The following is a 24110-nucleotide window of genomic DNA, read 5'->3' as shown; positions in this document are numbered from 1 at the left end:
GGGACAAGCCTTCTGCAGGACATGCCGAAGATGCATGCAACCATAGTATGGTGACATAACGGGCTCGAAGAAGATACATTTCAAGGCTTCTACGTGATGGTGGCAACAAGGAACAATCCACTTTGAAAGCTAGCGGTGTATCGTAAAACTCAGCACCGTAAATATGTTCCTTACCTCACCAAATCCCTCTGGCCCAAAAATCTCAATAGGCTGATTTTTAAAGGCAGGATATTGTTAGAGCCTGAAATTCACGTGTTACTCGCGGGCTATTGTTTTGAAGGAAATGGTTGTAGTCTGAAATTCACCTGTTACTCACGGGCTATTGTTTTGAAGGATATTGTTGTAGTCTGAAATTCACCTGTTACTCGCGGGCTATTGTTTTGAAGGATATTGTTGTAGTCTGAAATTCACCTGTTACTCACGGGCTATTGTTTTGAAGGATATTGTTGTAGTCTGAAATTCACCTGTTACTCACGGGCTATTGTTTTGAAGGATATTGTTGTAGGCTGAAATTCACCTGTTACTCACGGGCTATTGTTTTGAAGGATATTGTTGTAGTCTGAAATTCACCTGGCTATTCTTTTTCCTTGCTATCCTTTTTTTCTTACAGTCGCTCTTTTTTTTTCTTTTTTTTTCTGTCGGTGTTTTTTTTTTCCATGTCCGTGTCTGCTCAGCGAAGGGACTGTATCAGGGTCTACTCGCCTATTATTCTATTATATTTTATCTTTTTTATTTTTATATTTTTTTTGTGGGGGGTCTATTGCTGTTTTTTCATGCCCTTTATATTATTTTAATTTTATTTTTATTTTTATTTAAGTCTACAACCGCTTTTTTTCCTTCCCTTCTTCCTTCCCCTCCTCCTTCTCTTCTTTTTATTCCTTCCTTCCTTCCTTCCTTTCCCCATTTATTCTTTCCCTTCCTTTCTTTTCCTTCCTTCCCTTCCTTCCATCTTTCCTTTCATCCTTCCTTTCCCCCTTTATCCCTTCCCCCCTTTATCCCTTCCCCCGTTCATTCCTTCCCTTCCTTTCTTTCCATTCCTTCCTTTCTCCCTTCCTTTCCCCCTTTATTCCTTCCCTTCCTTTCTTTTCCTTCCTTCTCTTCCTTCCTTTCTCCCTTCCTTTTCCCCTTTATTCCTTCCCTTCCTTCCTTTCCCCCTTTATTCCTTCCCTTCCTTTCTTTTCCTTTCTTCCCTTCCTTCCTTTCCCCCTTTATTCCTTCCCTTCCTTTCTTTTCCTTTCTTCCCTTCCTTCCTTTCCCCCTTTATTCCTTCCCTTCCTTCTTTTCCCCCTTTATTCCTTCCCTTCCTTCTTTTCCTTCCTTCCCTTCCTTCCTTTCCCCCTTTATTCCTTCCCTTCCTTCCTTTCCCCCTTTATTCCTTCCCTTCCTTCTTTTCCTTCCTTCACTTCCCCTTTATTCCTTCCTTCCTTCCCCTTTATTCCTTCCCTTCCTTCCTTTCCCCTTTATTCCTTCCTTCCTTCTTTTCCCCTTTATTCCTTCCTTCCTTCTTCCTTCCTTCCTTTCCCCTTTATTCCTTCCTTCCTTCTTTTCCCCTTTATTCCTTCCTTCCTTCTTTTCCCCTTTATTCCTTCCTTCCTTCTTTTCCCCTTTATTCCTTCCTTCCTTCTTTTCCTTTATTCCTTCCCTTCCTTCTTTTCCCCCTTTATTCCTTCCCTTCCTTCTTTTCCCCCTTTATTCCTTCCCTTCCTTCTTTTCCTTCCTTCCCTTCCTTCCTTTCCCCCTTTATTCCTTCCCTTCCTTCTTTTCCTTCATTCCCTTCATTCCTTTCCCCATTTATTCCTTCCTTCCTTCTTTTCCTTCCTTCCTTCCTTCATTTCCCCCTTTATTCCTTCCCTTCCTTCTTTTACTTCCTTCTCTTCCTTCCTTTCCCCCTTTATGCCTTCCCTTCCTTCTTTTCCTTCCTTCCTTCCTTTCCCACCTTATTCCTTCCCTTCCTTCTTTTCCTTCCTTCCCTTCCTTCCTTTCCCCCTTTATTCCTTCCCTTCCTTCTTTTCCTTCCTTCCCTTCCTTCCTTTCCCCCTTTATTCCTTCCCTTCCTTCCTTCCCTTCCTTCCTTTTTTTTCCCCTTTATTCCTTCCCTTCCTTCCTTTTTTTCCCCTTCCTTCCCTTCCTTCCTTCCTTTCCCCTTTATTCCTTCCCATCCTTCCTTTCCCCTTTATTCCTTCCCTTCCTTCCTTTCCCCCTTTATTCCTTCCTTCCTTTCCCCTTTATTCCTTCCTTCCTTCCTTTCCCCTTTATTCCTTCCCTTCCTTCCTTTCCCCCTTTATTCCTTCCCTTCCTTCCCTTCCTTCCTTCCCTTCCTTCCTTTTCCCCTTTATTCCTTCCCTTCCTTCCTTCCTTCCTTCCTTCCTTCCTTCCTTCCTTCCTTCCTTCCTTCCTTCCTTCCTTTCCCCCTTTCCTGCCTTCCTTCATTCCTCCCTTCCCCCTTTTCTTCCTCCCTTCCTTATCACTTTCCTTCCTTCCTTCCTTCCTTCCTTCCTTTCCCCTTTATTCCTTCCTTCCTTCCTTTCCCCTTTATTCCTTCCTTCCTTCCTTTCCCCTTTATTCCTTCCTTCCTTCCTTCCCTTTATTCCTTCCCTTCCTTCCCTTAATTCCTTCCCTTCCTTCCTTTCCCCCTTTATTCCTTCCCTTCCTTCCTTCCCTTCCTTTCCCCCTTTATTCCTTCCCTTCCTTCCTTTCCCCCTTTATTCCTTCCCTTCCTTCCTTTCCCCCTTTATTCCTTCCCTTCCTTCCTTTCCCCCTTTATTCCTTCCCTTCCTTCCTTCCTTTCCCCCTTTATTCCTTCCTTCCTTCCTTCCCCTTTATTCCTTCCTTCCTTTCCTTCCTTATTCCTTCCTTTTCCCCTTTATTCCTTCCTTTCTTCCTTCCTTCCTTATTTCCTTTCTTCCTTCCTTCCTTCCTTCTTTCCTTCCTGCGTTTGTTGTCTTCTTTCTTCCTTCCTTCCTTCCTTCTTTCCTTCCTGCGTTTGTTGTCTTCTTTATTCCTTCCTTCCTTCCTTCCTGCATTCGTTCTCTCCATTATTCCTTCCTTCCTTCCTTCTTTCATTCCTGCATTCGTTCTCTTCTTTATTCCTTCCTTCCTTCCTTCCTTCATTTCTTCCTTTATTCCTTCCTTCCTTCCTTCCTTCCTTCCTTTCTTCCTTTCCCCTTTATTCCTTCCTTCCTTCCCTTCCTTCCTTCCTTCCTTCCTTCCTTCCTTCCTTTCCTTCCTTCATTCCTTCCTTTCCCCTTTATTCCTTCCTTCCTTCCTTTCCCCTTTATTCCTTCCGTCCTTCCTTTCCCCCTTTATTCCTGCCCGTCCTTCCTTTCCCCTTTATTCCTTCCCTTCCTTCCTTTCCCCTTTATTCCTTCCCTTCCTTCCTTCCCTTCCTTCTTTTCCTTCCTTCCTTTCCCCCTTTATTCCTTCCCTTCCTTCCTTTCCCCCTTTATTCCTTCCCTTCCTTCCTTTCCCCTTTATTCCTTCCCTTCCTTCCTTTCCCCTTTATTCCTTCCCTTCCTTCCTTTCCCCTTTATTCCTTCCCTTCCTTCCTTTCCCCCTTTATTCCTTCCCTTCCTTCCTTTCCCCTTTATTCCTTCCCTTCCTTCCTTTCCCCTTTATTCCTTCCCTTCCTTCCTTTCCCCTTTATTCTTCCCTTCCTTTTCCCCTTTATTCCTTCCTTCCTTTCTTCCTTCCTCCCTTCCTTTATTCCTTCCTTCCTTCTTTCCTTCCTTCCTTTATTCCTTCCTTCCCTTCCTTCCTTTCCCCCTTTATTCCTTCCCTTCCTTCCCTTCCTTCCTTCCCTTCCTTCCTTTCCCCCTTTATTCCTTCCCTTCCTTCCTTCCCTTCCTTCCTTTCCCCCTTTATTCCTTCCCTTCCTTTCTTTTCCTTCCTTCCCTTCCTTCCTTTTCCCCTTTATTCCTTCCCTTCCTTTCTTTTCCTTCCTTCCCTTCCTTCCTTTCCTCTTTTATTCCTTCCCTTCATTTCTTCCCTTCCTTTCTTTTCCTTCCTTCCCTTCCTTCCTTTCCCCCTCGTTACTTCCCTTCCTTACTTTTCCTTCCTTCCCTTCCTTCCTTTCCCCCTTCGTTACTTCCCTTCCTTTCTTTTCCTTCCTCCCTTCCCTCCGTCTCTCCCTTCCTCCCTTCCTCGTGCACTTTCACCATCGCTCAAATCAGTGAGGGGAAGAACACAATTTGTCACACACACACACATATATATATTTTTCAAGCACCATTATTGAGGCGCTGAGGGTCTTCACACACACATAATAAGACTACTGATTCACAATGTTATGATAAATCATATCAAAGACTTAATCAATGCCAGTATATGTAAACACTAAAGGAGGGCTGTGTACGTGTGTGTGTATTTTTTTTTTTTTTTTTTTTTACAGCAAAGGAGACAGCTCAAGGGCACAAAAAAGTAAACATTAATAAAAAAAAGCCCGCTACTCGCTACTCCTAAAAAGAATCCAAAGAGGTGGCCGAAAGATAGGTCAGTTTCGGGAGGAGAGGTGTCCTGATACCCTCCTCTTGAAAGAGTTTAAGTCGTAGGCAGGAGGAAATACAGATGAAGGAAGATTGTTCCAGAGTTTACCAACGTGAGGGATGAAAGAGTGAAGATGCTGGTTAACTCTTGCATAAGGGGTTTGGACAGTATAGGGATGAGCATGAGTAGAAAGTCGAGTGCAGCGGGGCCGCGGGAGGGGGGGAGGCATGCAGTTAGCAAGTTCAGAAGAGCAGTCAGCGTGGAAATATCGATAGAAGATAGAAAGAGAGGCAACATTGCGACGCAATTTAAGAGTTATAAGAATATCATTATTAGGAGGATAGCTGATGAGACGAATAGCCTTTGCCTCCAATCTGTCCAGAAGAGCTGTGTGAGTGGAGCCCCCCCACACATGAGATGCATACTCCATACGAGGGCGGACAAGGCCCCTGTATATGGACAGCAACTGTGCAGGGGAGAAGAACTGGCGGAGACGGTACAGAACGCCCAGCCTCGAGGAAGCTGATTTAGTAAGAGATGAGATAAGAAGTTTCCAGTTGAGATTTTGAGTTAAGGATAGACCGAGGATGTTTAGTGTTGAGGAAGGTGATAGCTGGGTGTTGTCAAAGAATAGGGGATAGTTGTTTGGAAGATTGTGTCGAGTGGATAGGTGGAGAAACTGTGTTTTGAGGCGTTGAAGGACACCAGGTTCTTCTTGCCCCAATCGGAAATAATAGTAAGGTCTGAGGCTAAGCGTTCTGCAGCCTCCAGCCTTGAGTCGTTAAGTTCCTGAAGGGTGGGTCTTCTATTAAAAGAAGTTGAATAATGCAGAGTGGAATCATCGGCGTAGGAATGGATAGGACAGTTCGTTTTGGAAAGAAGATCATCAATGAACAACAGAAAAAGAGTGGGAGATATGACAGAACCCTGTGGGACACAACTGTTAATAGATTTAGGGTAAGAACATTGACCGTCTAAAACAACAGAAATAGAACGGTCAGAAAGTAAAATGGAGATAAAGGTACAGAAGGATAGAAACCGTAGGAGGGTAGTTTAGAAAGCAAAGATTTGTGCCAGACCCTATCAAAAGCTTTTGATATGTCCAGCGCAATAGCAAAAGTTTCACCGAAACGGCTAAGAGAGGATGACCAAGAGTCAGTTAAGAAGGCTAGGAGATCACCAGTAGAACGCCACTTGCGGAACCCATACTGGCGATCAGATAGAAGGTCAGAAGTGGAAAGGTGCTTTTGAATCTTCCGGTTAAGGATTGATTCAAAAGCTTTAGATAGACAAGAAAGTAAAGCAATAGGACGGTAGTTTGAGGGATTGGAGCGGTCACCCTTCTTAGGTACAGGCTGTATGAAGGCATACTTCCAGCAAGAAGGAAAGGTAGATGTTGACAGGCAGAGGCGAAAGAGTTTGACCAGGCAGGGTGACACCTAGGAGGCACAGTTTTTAAGGACAATAGGAGGCACTCCATCAGGTCCATAAGCCTTCTGAGGATTGAGGCCAGAGGGCATAGAAAACATCATGTTTAAGAATTTTTATAACAGGCATAAATGAGTCAGAGTGGGGATGAGTTGGAGGAATATGACCAGAATCGTCCACAGTGGAGTTTTAGAAAAGTTTGAGTGAAGAGTTCAGCCTTAGAGATAGTTGAGACGGCTTTGTTGACGTCAGGACTGAGGAGTGGATGGAAAGATGAAGAAGTGAAGTTGGAGGAGATGTTTTTGGCTAGATGCCAGAAGTCACGGGAAGAGTTAGAGAAAGCAAGGTTTTGACATTTTCTATTAATGAAAGAATTTTTGGTTAGTCGGAGAATAGATTTGGCACGATTTCGGGCAGAAATGTAAAGTTCATAATTAGCATTAGTTTGAAGGCTCTGGTACCGTTTGTGAGCTACCTCTCTATCATTGACAGCACGAGAACAAGCGTGATTAAACCAAGTCTTTTAGCGTGAGGAGTAGAAAGAACGAGGAATGTATGCCTCCATTCCAGAGACAATCACCTCTGTGATGCGCTGAGCACACACAGAGGGGTCTCTATCCTGGAAGCAATAATCATTCCACGGGAAATCGGAAAAGTACATCCTCAGGTCGTCCCACCAAGCTGAAGAAAAATGCCAGAAGCATCGCCTCTTCGGTGGGTCCAGAGGGTGTACAGGAGCGATAGGACAGGATGCAGAAATAAGATTGTGATCGGAGGAGCCCAACGGAGAGAACAGTTTGACAGAATAAGCAGAAGGGTTTGAGGTAAGGAAGAGGTCTAGAATGTTGGGCCGATCTCCAAGACGGTCAGGAATACGTGTAGGGTGCTGGACCAACTGCTCTAGGTCGTTGAGGATAGCAAAGTTGTAGGCTTGTTCACCAGGATGGTCAGTGAAAGAGGATGAAACCCAAAGCTGGTGGTGAACATTGAAATCTCCTAGGATGGAGATTTCAGCGAAGGAGAGTGGGTCAAGATGTGCTCCACTTTAGAATTCAAATAGTCAAAGAATTTTACATAGTTGGTAGAGTTAGGTGAAAGATAAACAGCACAGATGTATTTAGTAATAGAATGACAGTGAAGTCTTAACCAGATGGTGGAAAATTCAGAAGAGTCAAGGTCGTGGGCACGAGAGCAAGTGATGTCGTTGCGCACGTAGGCGCAACATCCAACTTTGGATTGAAATTTAGGATAGAGATAGTAGGAGGGAACAGAGTAGAGATTGCTGTCAGTAGCCTCAGAAACCTGTGTTTCGGTAAGGAAGAGAAGGTGAGGTTTAGAGGAGGAGAGATGATGTTCCACAGAATGAAAATTAGAGCGAAGACCGCGAATGTTGCAGAAATTGAGAAGAAAGAGGTTCGAGGAGTTATCAAGACACCTCTCGGGTCGGCAGCCAGAAGGGGAGTCCTCCCTGGGGGAATTTGTGGTCCCCCCCCCAGGCGGGGACTCCGAGGCTTGGTGTATGTGCGCCATTTTGAAATTTTAATTTTGGGAAAAGGTGTATATGTTGTGAGAATGTAGTGTGGTGTGGATAAAGAGAGGATCTGTCTTTAGAGACAGTGTGTGTGTGCATAGATAAATAATTGTGGTTTTAGCGAAGGGGAAGCAGTGAGTGAGTTATCATGTGCAATTTATTATTATTATTTTCTTATTACCTTATTACTCTTATAATAGGTATGAGATGTTAAGATGTGGCAAATTATGACAAGGAGCATAGGAGAGGAGAAATACATATTGTGTTAGCATTATATTAGTATGAGAGAGAGAGAGAGAGAGAATTACATAGAATTACATGGAAAATCAAACCACACAGACCCCATGGTCCAGACTAGGTGGTCTGTCCTTAAACCTAAGTGAATCTACATTAATCAGATGGCTCCAAAACGTTGCTTTTCTACTCTAGTTAATATTAAGTTGAAGGAAGTGACGGTCGAGCTTATTTTTAAAGGAGTCAGTCGTGTTACACTGGACCACTGGCGGTGGGAGCTTATTCCATTCTCGCACTACAACGTTGGTGAAGAAAATTTGGTGCAGTCTGAATTTACTTGTCTACATTTGAGTTTTATGCCATTGTTCCTCGTTCGCAAAGTGTCATCGATCATAAACAATTTTGTTCTGTCTACATTCGTGAAACCATTAAGTTTTTTAAAACATTCGATCAGTTTTCCTCGGAGGCGACGTTTCTCAAGTGAGAACATGTTAGCGGTGGAAAGTCTTTCTTCGTAGGATTTGTTGCGCAGGGAAGGGATCATTTTGTTGCCCGACGCTGAACACCTAATTTAGCAATGTCCTTTGCATGGTGAGGAGACCAAAGCTGTACCGCATATTCCAAGTGGGGTCTGACTAAATTATTGTAGAGCGGAAGTATTACATCTTTATTCTTGAATAAAAAGTTTCTTTTAACGAAGCCCAACATTCTGTTCGCTTTATTTGCTGCATCGATGCATTGATGTGAGAATTTGAGGTTTGACACGATTTTGACCCCCAGGTCCTTAACGCATTGAACGCTTGTGAGTTTAACGCCGCGCATTCCGTAATCGAACTTCTTATTTCTTGTTCCAACTTGAAGGACCTGGCACTTGTCTACGTTAAAGGGCATTTCCCATCTATCCGACCAAGCTGAAATTTTGTGCAAATCCTCTTGGAGGCTTTGCCTGTCTTCGTCAGTGAGAACCGAGTTACCAATCTTTGTGTCGTCTGCAAATTTACTAATGCGATTATTGAGTCCAACATCCACGTCTTTGATGTAAATAATGAAGAGCACTGGGCCAAGAACCGAGCCCTGAGGGACGCCACTAGTGACCAGCGCCCACTCTGAGTTAAATCCGTCAATCACCACTCTTTGCTGTCTGTTGCTCAACCAATTCGCGATCCATTGGTTTACTCGACCGTCAATACCTATTTGCTTTAATTTATAATGTAATTTATGATGTGGGACTTTATCAAACGCTTTCTGGAAATCAAGAGAGAGAGAGAGAGAGAGAGAGAGAGAGAGAGAGAGAGAGAGAGAGAGAGAGAGAGAGAGAAGGAACATTAAAAAACAGATCAAACAAAAGCAAAACAAATCAGAGTGGCTTAAAGGACGGGTGTGCAGGGAGAAAAACCGTCACAGCAAAGAGTGTCCGGAGAGACGGTGTAGGGAAGAGCCTTGGGTAGGAGTGTGTGTGTGTGTGTGTGTGTGTGTGTGTGTGTGTGTGTGTGTGTGTGTAAGTAAGTAAGTAAGTAAATTTTTATTGCCTTTAAAATATAAGAATATTGTTATATATAAATATAACATATAACATGGCAATGGCACAGCCTGTCAAGCCGAAGCTTCCCGACAGACATGGAATTATATTATTTTATTTAATGTTTACATTGGCACAAAATTGGTACCTAATATATTATGAACTAACGTATAGAATAATAAGAATAATTATAATAATATGTTGCTGAGAATAACAATAACAATATCAATTATAATAATAATAATAATAATAATAATAATAATAATAATAATAATAATAATGAACATTACACTTGTGAAACTAAGTTCATACCACACACTACATTTGATTACTACTTTGACAATTATATAAATAAGTTTTCACAGATTTTTTAAAAATGGATAAATTTATATGATTGAGAAGAGTCTAATATGTAGAGGCAATGAATTCCACATTTGGGGACCTGAGTATAATATACTGTGCTTAAAGAGAGAAGTTCTGAACTGTGGACATATGAGATTGATATCATTACCTCGAATGTTGTATGATGTGTGTACCAGTCTGAAAGGCTGACCTCCACAATACTGTGTAAGGCACTTGTAAATGCTTAACAATAAAAAAATATTTATGAATATTTGGAAAACTAAGAAAATTTTGTGTATTAATTATATTTCGTGTTGACTCAAACCTACTCATATAGAATATACACCTACAAATTTTATTTTGAGCTACTGATATTTTCTTAATGAAGGACTGCCAAGTACAGGCCCAGACTGATACACAATAGGTGAGATGGGGATAACAAAGTGTGTAATAAATACTAGTGAGGGATTCAGGTGTGAGATTATTGCGGACTCTGTATAAAATACCGCACATCCTTGCTAATTTATTTGTGACAAATGAAATATGTTGATTCCAATTCATATTCTCATCTATGTAAACACCCAAAAATTTTGTGAAATTTACTCTGTCTAATGTGTTTCCCTCTATGGTTATAGGAGGAATGTTATATTGTAATGAACGATTTTGAAAAAATATGTAATTAGTTTTTGCAATATTCAGACTCAATTCATTAATTTTAGTCCAATAATTAATTTTTTCTAGTTCTGTAACTAAATTTATATGAAGATCGTTAATGTTTACATTATTTAATAAAAGATTTGTATCGTCAGCATAAATCGTATATTTGAATTTAGAACTTACATTAACAATGTCGTTTATATAGATGAGAAAGAGTATCGGTCCTAATATTGACCCCTGCGGTACACCCTTGTTGATTGCCCTAAAAGAAGAATACGTGGCGTTGCAATATACAGCTTGTGACCTATTGGTTAAATAACTTTCAAATAGTTTTAAGGGAATACTTCTAACGCCATAGTGACTTAGCTTACTCAATAAAATTTTGTGATTCAATGTGTGTGTGTGTGTGTGTGTTCGAGGTGCTTCTTCGTGACCCTGACCACACCCGGGGCACACAAAAAAAAACGCATGAAAAAACACACTAATAACAAAAAACAAGAACTATCACATCGAAACTCAAATTGGCGCTGGTACAATAGTTTTTTTTTTTTTTTCATGTGTGTGTGTGTGTGTGTGTGTGTGTGTGTGTGTGTGTGTGTGTGTGTGTGTGTGTGTGTGTGTGAGGTCAAGGCACTTCTTCATGACCTTGACCACACCCAGAGCACAAAAAAACTATCATATCAGCACCAGTTACAATTTCCCACGGCTCTTCTGGTGACCTGCGGCCACACCCTCCTGTGCCGTGGCTGTGGTGCAGGAAAGCCCTTTAGCCGAGGACGAAGGGCTTCTGCTCACTCTTGGGGGTACAGTTGAAGGCCTGGCTGAAGAGTGGCTCGTTCTGCAGCACCAAGTTGACCCTGAGGAGAGAAGGAGAGTCACGGCACTTCAGACTGGGGAGCTCTGTAGAGGAGGAGCTGGAAGGAAGGAGACCAGCTGGGAGACAGAAGATAACCTGGAGACATGAGAGGGAGGAGCACCAGGGAGGAGAAGAGCTGTGGAGGGGGAGGTGGAAGGAAGGAAGGAGACCAGCTGGGAGACAGAAGATAACCTGGAGACATGAGGGGGAGGAGCACCAGGGAGGAGAAGCGCTGTGTAGCGGGAGCTGGAAGGAAGGAGGGAAACCAGCTGGGAGACAGAAGATAACCTGGAGACGCTGTGTGTGTGTGTGTGTGTGTGTGTGTGTGTGTGGAGGAAGACATGAGGAGGACGAGAGACTCGCAGCCCGGCCAACGCCATGAGGAAAAGTAAGGACGCTAAACAAAAAAAGTGTCCAGGTCTCCTTCTGTTCCTCGTTTGAGAGGGCCTCCCAGGGTACACACGTCTGGCCTCCATGATACACTGGACCAGTTTAGTGTTTGGTAATAACAGTTTGGAGTCCTTACACCCAAACCCGAATGTCACATCTGCCCTGTGTCCGGGTGATTGGTTCAGGCTCAAGGCCCGTGTGACGGAGATGAGCACCGAGGCCGTGTGCAGCTATGGCGTTGTTCCCAAACTTTGTATTTTGTTCAGAACTGTGTGAAGGTACAGCCAATGCCCTGGTGACAGTAATAAGACTAATGGTGAAGCTACGTGAAGTTTCCCAAGACAAAGAGTGAAGGTACATGAAGTTTCCCAAGACAAAGAGTGAAGTTACATGAAGTTTCCCAAGACAAAGAGTGAAGGTACATGAAGTTTCCCAAGACATGGAGTGAAGTTACATGAACTTTCCCAAGACAAAGAGTGAAGATACATGAAGTTTCCCAAGACATGGAGTGAAGTTACATGAAGTTTCCCAAGACAAAGAGTGAAGATACATGAAGTTTCCCAAGACATGGAGTGAAGTTACATGAAGTTTCCCAAGACAAAGAGTGAAGATACATGAAGTTTCCCAAGACATGGAGTAAAGTTACATGTAGTTTCCCAAGACAAAGAGTGAAGTTACATGAAGTTTCCCAAGACAAAGAGTGAAGTTACATGAAGTTTCCCAAGACAAAGAGTGAAGCTACATGTGGTTTCCCAAGACAAAGAGTGAAGTTACGTGAAGTTTCCCAAGACAAAAAGTGAAGTTACATGAAGTTTCCCGAGGCAAAGAGTGAAGTTACATGATGTTTCCCAAGAAAAAGAGTGAAGTTACATGAAGTTTCCCAAGACAAAGAGTGAAGTTACATGAAGATTCCCAAGACAAAGAGTGAAGTTGCACGAAGTTTCCCGGGGCAAAGAGTGAAGTTACATGAAGTTTCCTAAGACAAAGAGTGAAGTTATATGAAGTTTCCCAAGACATGGAGTGAAGTTACATGAAGTTTCCCAAGACAAGGAGTGAAGTTACATGAAGTTTCCCAAGACAAAGAGTGAAGTTGCATGAAGTTTCCCGAGGCAAAAAGTGAAGTTACATGAAGTTTCCTAAGACAAAGAGTGAAGTTACATGAAGTTTCCCAAAACAAAGAGTGAAGTTACATGAAGCTCCCTAAGACAAAGAGTGAAGTTACATGAAGTTTCCGGAGCCAAGAGTGAAGTTACATGAAGTTTCCTAAAGCAAAGAGTGAAGTTACATTAAGTTTCTAAAGACAAAGAGTGAAGTTACATGAAGTTTCCCAAGACAAAGAGTGAAGTTACATGAAGTTTCCCAAGACAAAGAGTGAAGTTACATGAAGTTTCCCAAGACATGGAGTGAAGCTACATTAAGTTTCCTAAGGCAAAGAGTGAAGTTACATGAAGTTTCCCAAAACATGGAATGAAGTTACATGAAGTTTCTAAAGACAAAGAGCGAAGTTACATGAAGTTTCCCAAGACAAAGAGTAAAGTTACATGAAGTTTCCCAAGACAAAGAGTGAAGTTACATGAAGTTTCCCAAGACAAAGAGTGAAGTTACATGAAGTTTCCTAAGACAAAGAGTGAAGTTACATGAAGTTTCCCGAGGCAAAGAGTTAAGTTACATGAAGTTTCCCAAGACAATTGATTGAAGTTACAGGAAGTTTCCCGAGAAGAACAGGAAAGTTACACGAAGTTTCCCAAGAAGAAAAGGAAAGTTACATGAAGTTTCCCGAGAAGAACAGGAAAGTTACATGAAGTTTCCCGAGAAGAACAGAAAATTTACATGAAGTTTCCCGAGAAGAAAAGGAAAGTTACATGAAGTTTCCCGAGAAGAAAAGGAAAGTTACATAAAGTTTCCCGAGAAGAAAAGGAAAGTTACTTGAAGTTTCCCGAGAAGAAAAGGAAAGTTACTTGAAGTTTCCCGAGAAGAAAAGGAAAGTTACATGAAGTTTCCCGAGAAGAAAAGGAAAGTTACTTGAAGTTTCCCGAGAAGAAAAGGAAAGTTACACGAAGTTTCCCAAGAAGAAAAGGAAAGTTACATGAAGTTTCCCGAGAAGAACAGGAAAGTTACATGAAGTTTCCCGAGAAGAACAGGAAAGTCACATGAAGTTTCCCGAGAAGAAAAGGAAAGTTACACGAAGTTTCCCGAGAAGAAAAGGAAAGTTACTTGAAGTTTCCCGAGAAGAAAAGGAAAGTTACATGAAGTTTCCCGAGAAGAAAAGGAAAGTTACTTGAAGTTTCCCGAGAAGAAAAGGAAAGTTACACGAAGTTTCCCAAGAAGAAAAGGAAAGTTACATGAAGTTTCCCGAGAAGAACAGGAAAGTTACATGAAGTTTCCCGAGAAGAACAGGAAAGTCACATGAAGTTTCCCGAGAAGAACAGGAAAGTCACATGAAGTTTCCCGAGAAGAACAGGAAAGTCATGGAAGCGAGAAGAACAGGAAAGTCACATGAAGTTTCCCGAGAAGAACAGGAAAGTCACATGAAGTTTCCCGAGAAGAACAGGAAAGTTACATGAAGTTTCCCGAGAAGAACAGGAAAGTTACATGAAGTTTCTAGAGAAGAACAGGAAAGTTACATGAAGTTTCTAGAGAAGAACAGGAAAGTTACATGAAGTTTCCCGAGAAGAACAGGAAATTTACATGAAGTTTCCCGAGAAGAACAGGAAAGTTACATGAAGTTTTCCGAGCGACTAAAACAGATACAAAAGTGATACCAAAACTGAAAGTACAAGAAAGTGTGTGAGTGACTGAAAGGGAAACAAAGAACTGAGTGTGACTAACTAAAAGGGATACAGGAAAGTGTGTGAGTGACTGAAAGGGAAACAAAGAACTGGGTGTGACTAACTAAAAGGGATACAGGAAAGTGTGTGAGTGACTGAAAAGGATACAAGGGAGTGCTAACCAACTCCCCCCCCCCCCCCTCCCCCTCAGCACAGGACACGCACAACACAACACAGGCGCCACTCACCTCATCCTGGCCGGCGGCTGTTCACTCTCCATCAGCTCCAGCAGGCCCATCCCCCCGCTGGCAGAACAGTAGCGCTGAAACACAGTGTTGGCTCAGACACATCACCAAGGCACCACCACCATGGCACCACCACCACCACCACCACCAATACCACCACTACCAAGGCAGGGCACCACCACCACCAAGGCATCACCACTACACCACCGCCACCACCAGGGCACCACCACCAGGGCACCATTACCAAGGCACCAAGGCACCACCACTAACACCACCACCAGGGCACCACCACCACCACCACCAGGCCACCACTACGCGTACCACCACCACCACCACCAGGGCACCAACACCAGGGCACCACCACCACCACCACCAGGGCACCAACACTAGGGCACCACCACCACAACCACCACCAAGGCACCACCACCAGGGCACCACTACCAACGCACCACCACCAGGGCACCACCACCAGGGCACCACCACCACCACCAGGGCACTACCACTAGGGCACCACCACCACAACCACCACCAAGGCAACAACACCAGGGCACCACTACTAACGCACCACCACCAGGGCACCACAACCAGGGCACCACCACCAGGGCACCACCACCAGGGGACCACCACCACCACCACCACCACAAGGAGACCACCACCACCACCACCACCACCACCAGGGGACCACCACCACCACCACCACCAGGGCACCACCACCAGGGGACCACCACCACCACCACCACCAGGGCACCACTACCACCACCACCACACCAAGGTAAGTACTGCTTCCCTTCCCCTTACAGCCTGGGGTGATGTGTTCCCATCATTGTTTGGCATCACCCCATCTTACAGCCTGGGGTGATGTGTTCCCATCATTGTTAGCTGTCACCCCATCTTACAGCCTGGGGTGAGGTGTTCCCAGCCATTGTTAGCTGTCACCCCATCTTACAGCCTGGGGTGAGGTGTTCCCAGCCATTGTTAGCTGTCACCCCATCTTACAGTCTGGGGTGAGGTGTTCCCAGCCATTGTTAGCTGTCACCCCATCTTACAGGCTGGGTTGAGGTGTTCCCAGCCATTGTTAGCTGTCACCCCATCTTACAGCCTGGGGTGAGGTGTTCCCAGCCATTGTTAGCTGTCACCCCATCTTACAGCCTGGGGTGATGTGTTCCCATCATTGTTAGCTGTCACCCCATCTTACAGCCTGGGGTGAGGTGTTCCCAGCCATTGTTAGCTGTCACCCCATCTTACAGCCTGGGGTGAGGTGTTCCCAGCCATTGTTAGCCGTCACCCCATCTTACAGCCTGGGGTGAGGTGTTCCCATCACTGTTAGCCGTCACCCCATCTTACAGCCTGGGGTGAGGTGTTCCCAGTCACTGTTAGCCGTCACCCCATCTTACAGCCTGGGGTGAGGTGTTCCCAGTCACTGTTAGCCGTCACCCCGCTTTCCACGCCTCCCTTCACTCGTTGCCCAGGCCTCAACAGTCACTCTTTAGCACCTTACTTAGAAAACTTGCTGATAAATTTGCGTGGCTCTTGCCTGTGCCACATGACCGGCGGGCCGACCACCAGGCCCGCCAAGAAAGCCTTCTGGCGCTGCAGGCGGAGCGTAAACAATAAAAAAAAAAAAACAATTGTAAAAAAACAGTAAAAGTTGACCTCTGAGGCTGTTGGGGAATGAATTCACTCCCAGAAACATGCCAATAGCTGTAGCAGTAGTATATGTGAAGTAACAGTAGCAGTAGTAGTAATAGTAGTAGTAGTAGTAGTAGTATGTAGTAGAATCATTACCATTATTGTCAGTAATAGTAGTAGTAGTAGTAGTAGTAGTAGTGGAAAGAGAAACATTACCATTGTTATCAGTAGCAGGAGTAATAGTAGAAGTAGTAGTGGTGTTAGCAGCAGCAGCAGAAGAAGCATAGGAAGAAGGGGGAGAGGTAACCCTTGAAGGAGCAATATCCCTTAAAAGTTGACCTCAAAACTTCGCCTTGAAAAACTATTAAACATTTACGCAGACTTTTCAACGACAACCTGCAGCACAGTCTCTGAAGAGTGCCACAGCAGAGGAAGGGGAAAACAAACAGCAGAAAAGCCTGCTGGAGGGATGCGGAGGGGGGGGGGGGGAGGAGACCAGCTGGGAGACCAAAGAAGACTTGGAGACAGTGTGTGGAAAAAGGCATGAGGAGGAAGAGCACCAGGGAGGAGAAGAGCTGTGAAAGGGAGGAGACCAGCTGGGAGGCCAAAGAGGGCATGGAGACAGTGTGTGTGTGTGTGTGTGTGTGTGTGTGTGTGTGTGTGTGTGTGTGTGTGTGTGTGTGTATGGAAGACATGAGGAGGAGGAGCACCAGGGAGGAGAGAGTCTACCACGGCCAAGAGTGGGAGAGACTCACAGCCCGGCCACCACCATGAGGGAAGATAAGGACGCTAAACAACAACAACAACAACAACAAGAAAGAGGGGCCTGCCAAGAGCGTGGTGTGAGCTGTACCTGCGACCAGTGGAGGAAGTAGAGCTGTATGGGGGAGAGGCCGAGCCAGGGCAGCGCCTTCTCCTCAGACTCAATGGAGGGCAGACTCTGAGGGCCGGGCGCCACACGTCTGGTGCGGCGGGGCAAGTCCTGAAGGCTGCGGCGGCGGCGGCGAGCCGACTGGGACAAGTCTGCGGTCAGGGGTGAAGGTTAGGACGGAGGGAACATGACACAGGCAATCTTCACTATATGTAAGGGTTTGGTTCCTCAAGCTCTCACACTCAGTCAGTCAGTCACTGTGGGCCCTTGCCGGGGGGCGCGTTGTCTCGCCCACCCTACGACGCCAAGCCCGGGGGTCCCTCCAGGTGGGTCTCCATGCAGGCCCCCTTCCCATCCCGAGTACCTTCCGGCAGGATCTATCGACTTGATCAAGCCACGAACTCCGTGGGCGTCCCCTTGGCCTCCTCCACTCAGGATTGTCTCTTACAGAGACAACCCGATGAGCAGGATCAGCTTCTGGGCAGCGTGCCACGTGCCCGTATAGCCGGAGTTGGCGTTGACGGACTATGCAGGTAATATATGTCGAATCAGTCTCGTGGAGTGGTCGCCGATTTGACACAGTCATTCCAGCGACATCCCATGATTCTGCGTAGACATTTATTACCAAAGGCATCAATCCGCCTCTCCAAGTCCCTATTTAGTGTCCCTGTCTCACAACCAAAGAGTAAGGCAGGGAGCACAAGGGACTTGAAGATCCGGATCCTTGTCCTTCTTCACAGGTATCGACAACGCCATATACTCGTGCTGAGTGAGTCCATAACACCGTGGGCCAGGCCAGTCCGCCGTAAGACTTCCAGGCCAGAATCACCGTTGTTATGAACTACGCTACCAAGCTGTGTGTTTCCGAAACCTCATTGCCCTTGCCTCACGCATGGACAGACTGAACTGTGTCATCCAGGGGGCCTCCAAAGCTCTCACAGTTGATGATCTTACAAGTTACAAGACTCTTTATCTAGGTATACCAGCCGTGTGTCCGTCCTATCCTCCTCCTCCTCATCATCATCATCTTAGTTTGAAAAGGTCACTATACTATTTCACTGTTAAATTGCTCCTTCTGTGTCATTTCCACCACCACCACCACCACCAACAACAACAACAACAACAAGTCACCACCAACAACAGTCACCTCCACCACTAATCACAACAACAACAGTCACCACCACCACCAATCACAACAACAACACTCACCACCACACCAATCACAACAACAACACTCACCACCACCACCAATCACAACAACAACACTCACCACCACCACCACCAATCACAACAACAACAGTCACCACCACCACCAATCACAACAACAACACTCACCACCACCACCAATCACAACAACACTCACCACCACCAATCACAACAACACTCACCACCACCACCAATCACAACAACAACACTCACCACCACCACCAATCACAACAACACTCACCACCACCACCAATCACAACAACAACACTCACCACCACCAATCACAACAACACTCACCACCACCACCAATCACAACAACAACACTCACCACCACCACCAATCACAACACTCACCACCACCAATCACAACAACAACACTCACCACCACCACCAATCACAACAACAACACTCACCACCACCACCACCAATCACAACAACACTCACCACCACCACCACCAATCACAACAACAACACTCACCACCACCACCAATCACAACAACAACAGTCACCACCACCACCACCACCACCAATCACAACAACAACACTCACCACCACCACCAATCACAACAACAACACTCACCACCACCACCAATCACAACAACAGTCACCACCACCACCAATCACAACAACAACACTCATCACCACCACCAATCACAACAACAACAGTCACCACCACCACCACCAATCACAACAACAACACTCACCACCACCACCAATCACAACAACAACACTCACCACCACCACCAATCACAACAACAACACTCACCACCACCACCAATCACAACAACAACAGTCACCACCACCACCAATCACAACAACAACAGTCACCTCCACCACCAATCACAACAACAACAGTCACCACCACCACCAATCACAACAACAACAGTCACCACCACCACCAATCACAACAACAACACTCACCACCACCACCACCAATCACAACAACAACACTCACCACCACCACCACCAATCACAACAACAATACTCACCACCACCACCACCAATCACAACAACAACACTCACCACCACCACCACCAATCACAACAACACTCACCACCACCACCAATCACAACAACAACAGTCACCACCACCACCAATCACAACAACAACACTCACCACCACCACCACCAATCAGAACAACAACAGTCACGACCACCACCAATCACAACAACAACACTCACCACCACCACCAATCACAACAACAACACTCACCACCACCACCAATCACAACAACAACACTCACCACCACCACCAATCACAACAACAACACTCACCACCACCACCAATCACAACAACAACACTCACCACCACCACCAATCACAACAACAACACACACCACCACCACCAAACACAACAACAACACACACCACCACCACCACCAATCACAACAACAACACTCACCACCACCACCAATCACAACAACAGTCACCACCACCACCAATCACAACAACAACAGTCACCACCACCACCAATCACAACAACAACACTCACCACCACCACCACCACCAATCACAACAACAACAGTCACCACCACCACCAATCACAACAACAACAGTCACCACCACCACCAATCACAACAACAACAGTCACGACCACCACCAATCACAACAACAACACTCACCACCACCACCAATCACAACAACAACACTCACCACCACCACCAATCACAACAACAACACTCACCACCACCACCAATCACAACAACACTCACCACCACCACCAATCACAACAACAACACTCACCACCACCAATCACAACAACACTCACCACCACCACCAATCACAACAACAACAGTCACCACCGCCACCAATCACAACAACAACACTCACCACCACCACCAATCACAACAACACTCACCACCACCACCAATCACAACAACAACACTCACCACCACCACCAGTCACAACAACACTCACCACCACCACCAATCACAACAACAACACTCACCACCACCAATCACAACAACAACACTCACCACCACCACCAATCACAACAACAACACTCACCACCACCAATCACAACAACAACACTCACCACCACCACCAATCACAACAACAACACTCACCACCACCACCACCAATCACAACAACAACACTCACCACCACCACCAATCACAACAACAACACTCACCACCACCACCAATCACAACAACAACACTCACCACCACCACCAATCACAACAACAACACTCACCACCACCACCAATCACAACAACAACACTCATCACCACCACCAATCACAACAACAACAGTCACCACCACCAATCACAACAACAACAGTCACCTCCACCACCAATCACAACAACAACAGTCACCACCACTACCAATCACAACAACAACAGTCACCACCACCACCACCAATCACAACAACAACAGTCACCACCACCACCAATCACAACAACAACAGTCACCACCACCACCAATCACAACAACAACACTCACCACCACCACCAATCACAACAACAACAGTCACCACCACCACCAATCACAACAACAACACTCACCACCACCACCAATCACAACAACACTCACCACCACCACCAATCACAACAACACTCACCACCACCACCAATCACAACAACAACACTCACCACCACCACCAATCACAACAAACAACAACAACAAGTCACCACCACCAACAGTCACCACCACCACCAATCACAACAACACCAGTCACCACCACCACCAATTACAACAACAACAGTCACCACCACCACCAATCACAACAACAACACTCACCACCACCACCAATCAAAACAACAACAGTCACCACCACCACCAATCACAACAACAACAGTCACCACCACCACCAATCACAACAACAACACACACCACCACCACCAATCACAACAACAACACTCACCACCACCACCAATCACAACAACAACAGTCACCACCACCACCAATCACAACAACAGTCACCACCACCACCAATCACAACAACAACAGTCACCACCACCACCAATCACAACAACAACAGTCACCACCACCACCAATCACAACAACAACAGTCACCACCACCACCAATCACAACAACAACAGTCACCACCACCACCATCTACTTATGAGTCGCCGTGCTGGGTGTCGCCATCGTTATGTCTGTCTCTGTCATGGGAGGAGGAAGAGAAGGGTTAGTAGTAGTCTCAGTAGGCTGTTGGTAGCCTGTTAGTAATGTGTTAGTAGTAGACTGTTAGTTGCTTCTTAGTAGCCTGTTAGTAGCTTGTTAGTAGTTACTGAGGGGAGCATCAAGATGCCTCTCCATTCAAAACTGACCCCTCCTGACTTTTCTGACCTTTTGACCTCTCATTTGGCCTCTTCTGACCTCTCTTTTGATTTCTCTTTGCCGCTCTACTTGCTATTATAAGGGCAGAGATTAGCCGGCTTTTTGTTACTTATTTTAGCCCTTGAGCTGCTTCCCTTACTTTAAACAAAAAAGCTTATGGACCTCCCTCTGTCTGTCTGTCACCTAATTTTCTACAGCCGGACATACTAATAGTGCAACCTCCGGGTTGGCTCCACCGCCAGATGTCAGTTTAATCTTAAACAATTTAGCCAACTTCGTACACACCCACCACCCGACCACTCCACCAATAGCGGTGCCGACCTGGTCATGGCCTGACCTGAGTGGATGGCTGACAATGCTCTCTCTCTCTCTCTCTCTCTCTCTCTCTCTCTCTCTCTCTCTCTCTCTCTCTCTCTCTCTCTCTCTCTCTCTCTCTCTCTCTCTCTCTCTCTCTCTCTCTCTCTCTCTCTCTCTCTCTCTCTCTCTCTCTCTCTCTCTCTCTCTCTCGTTTGCTCTGACAGAAAACTTTGACGTAATTGCTATAACCGAAACATTTATCGACACCACTAATATTGATTTAAGTTCCGAATACAACATAGATGGCTACAGATTCTTCAACAATGATCGTGTAAACCGTAGAGGGGGTGGTGTCGCCCTTTTTGTCAAAAGCTACTTGCAACCTACTGACAAAACACCAAGAAACAGTAACGTTGAACATTTGTGCGTGCGAGTAAACATTGCAAAAGTCAATTTAAATATATCTGTCACTTACAGGCCTCCGGGGCAATCACTTGATGGCGATCTTGAAATGTACAGCGTCTTAAGGCAGTCACTTAATAACAGCGACTCACTGATACTAGGAGACTTTAACCTCCCCCATATCGACTGGGTGACACTGTCGGGTACAGAAGGTGAGTCCCATAGAATGATCGAATTTCTAGAGGAAAATTATCTAAGCCAAATGGTTTCTGAACCAACTCGACAAAATAACATACTTGACCTTGTTATAGCGACCCAAGATAACCTAGTCAGTAATGTCACGGTAGGAGAACACCTCGGTTCCTGCGATCATAAACTAGTGCGCGTTGACGTTAGAGCTCAAACGCCGCGACGTAAAAAAAAAAAAAAAATCGGTGACTGAAAATAAAGTTAAGGTGCCCAATTTCAAAAGAGCCAACTTCGTAGAAATCCGACGAAAACTAATACATATGCAACTATCAGATGACGGCAATGCAGAGGACGCCTGGCTAAACTTTAAAAATCACTTACTCAGCAGGACACATTTGTCCCCTTGTGCGAGAAGCGAATTAACACTAATAAAAGTCCACCTTGGTTTAATAGCGAAATTAAACACTCAGTCAAGGAGAGAAAATTGTCTTACAGGTTAAAGAAAGACCAAAGCACGCCCGAAAACATTAGACTTTACAATGATGCAAGGCGACGAGTAAAAAGATTAGTGCATCAGGCAAAGCGTAGATATGAAGAAAATATTGCAGCCAACTGTAAAAATAATCCGAAATCCTTCTTCAGTTACATAAACAACAGAAAGGCGATCAGAAGTGGAATTGGACCTTTAACAAACAGCGACGGTGCACTAGTGACCGACAGCCAACACGTTGCAAACCTATTAAATAATTACTTTTCCTCGGTGTTTAATAATAACAGTCCTCCCTCCACCACCACCAACACCAGTACTAATGTAAATCCCGAGCATGCATTGTCTAACTTTGAAATAAAACCCGATGAAGTCCTTAAAGCCCTCAAATCACTTAAAACAAATAAAAGTCCTGGACCTGATAAAGTATATCCAACTCTGCTGAAAGAAACAAAGAGCGAAATACTCTCCTCCCTCACAACCGTATTCAATATGTCCTTGCGACAAGGCATTGTCCCTTCAGATTGGAAAAAGGCTAACGAGACACCGATTTTTAAGAAAGGAGACAAAAAAGTACCAGGTAATTACAGGCCCATTAGTCTAACTTCGGTTGTAGGTAAGCTACTTGAGGGCATAATTAGAGACAAAATTGTGAGTTACCTTGAAAGCCACTCATTAATTGGGGACTCACAACATGGCTTCCGAAACAAAAGATCCTGCCTATCAAATTTATTAACCTTTTATAACGACCTCTTCACTGTTTATGACGTAACCAAATCACTGGACGTAGTCTATCTTGATTTCCAGAAAGCGTTTGATAAAGTCCCGCATCATAAATTACTTTACAAATTAAAGCAAATAGGTATTGACGGTCAGGTAAACCAATGGATCGCGAATTGGTTGAGCAACAGACAACAAAGAGTAGTGATTGACGGATTTAACTCAGAGTGGGCGCCGGTCACTAGTGGCGTCCCTCAGGGCTCGGTTCTTGGCCCAGTGCTCTTCATTATTTACATCAACGACGTGGATGTTGGACTCAATAACCGCATTAGTAAATTTGCAGACGACACAAAGATTGGTAACTCGGTTCTCACTGACGAAGACAGGCAAAGCCTCCAAGAGGATTTGCACAAAATTTCAGCTTGGTCGGATAGATGGGAGATGCCCTTTAACGTAGACAAGTGCCAGGTTCTTCAAGTTGGAACGAGGAATAAGAAGTTTGATTACGAAATGCGCGGCGTTAAACTCAAAAGCGTTCAATGCGTCAAGGACTTGGGGGTCAAAATAGCGTCAAACC

The 24110-nt window shown here is 45.1% G+C and overlaps 1 protein-coding gene and 1 long non-coding RNA gene across 3 annotated transcripts in view; both read right to left on the bottom strand.

Moving 5' to 3' along the window:
• Positions 1–6619: 6619 nt before the first annotated feature.
• Positions 6620–24110, bottom strand: part of LOC126996772 (uncharacterized) — a 62048-nt gene continuing 44557 nt past the window's right edge. The window contains exon 3 of the long non-coding RNA XR_007751533.1: positions 6620–8241. This is a non-coding gene — a long non-coding RNA (uncharacterized LOC126996772). The remainder of the gene's footprint in view (positions 8242–24110) is intronic.
• Positions 10762–24110, bottom strand: part of LOC126996767 (serine-rich adhesin for platelets-like) — a 53482-nt gene continuing 40133 nt past the window's right edge. The window contains exons 17-19 of one of the 2 annotated variants that reach the window (XM_050857601.1): positions 16935–17104; positions 14456–14529; positions 10762–11050 (exon numbers count right to left, since the gene is read on the bottom strand). In XM_050857601.1, coding sequence (XP_050713558.1) covers positions 10960–11050; positions 14456–14529; positions 16935–17104 — 335 coding nt within the window. In that variant the 3' untranslated portion in view covers positions 10762–10959. Of the gene's footprint in view, positions 11051–14455; positions 14530–16934; positions 17105–21144; positions 21261–24110 lie in introns of those variants that run through there. The other variant, XM_050857602.1, reaches the window with a different exon arrangement.

This window comes from Eriocheir sinensis, chromosome 11 (assembly GCF_024679095.1).
Source record: "Eriocheir sinensis breed Jianghai 21 chromosome 11, ASM2467909v1, whole genome shotgun sequence".
Classification (NCBI taxonomy): domain Eukaryota; kingdom Metazoa; phylum Arthropoda; class Malacostraca; order Decapoda; family Varunidae; genus Eriocheir; species Eriocheir sinensis.
The sequence above is the reverse complement of the archived record's forward strand: the minus strand, read 5'-3'. Positions and strand labels throughout refer to the sequence as shown.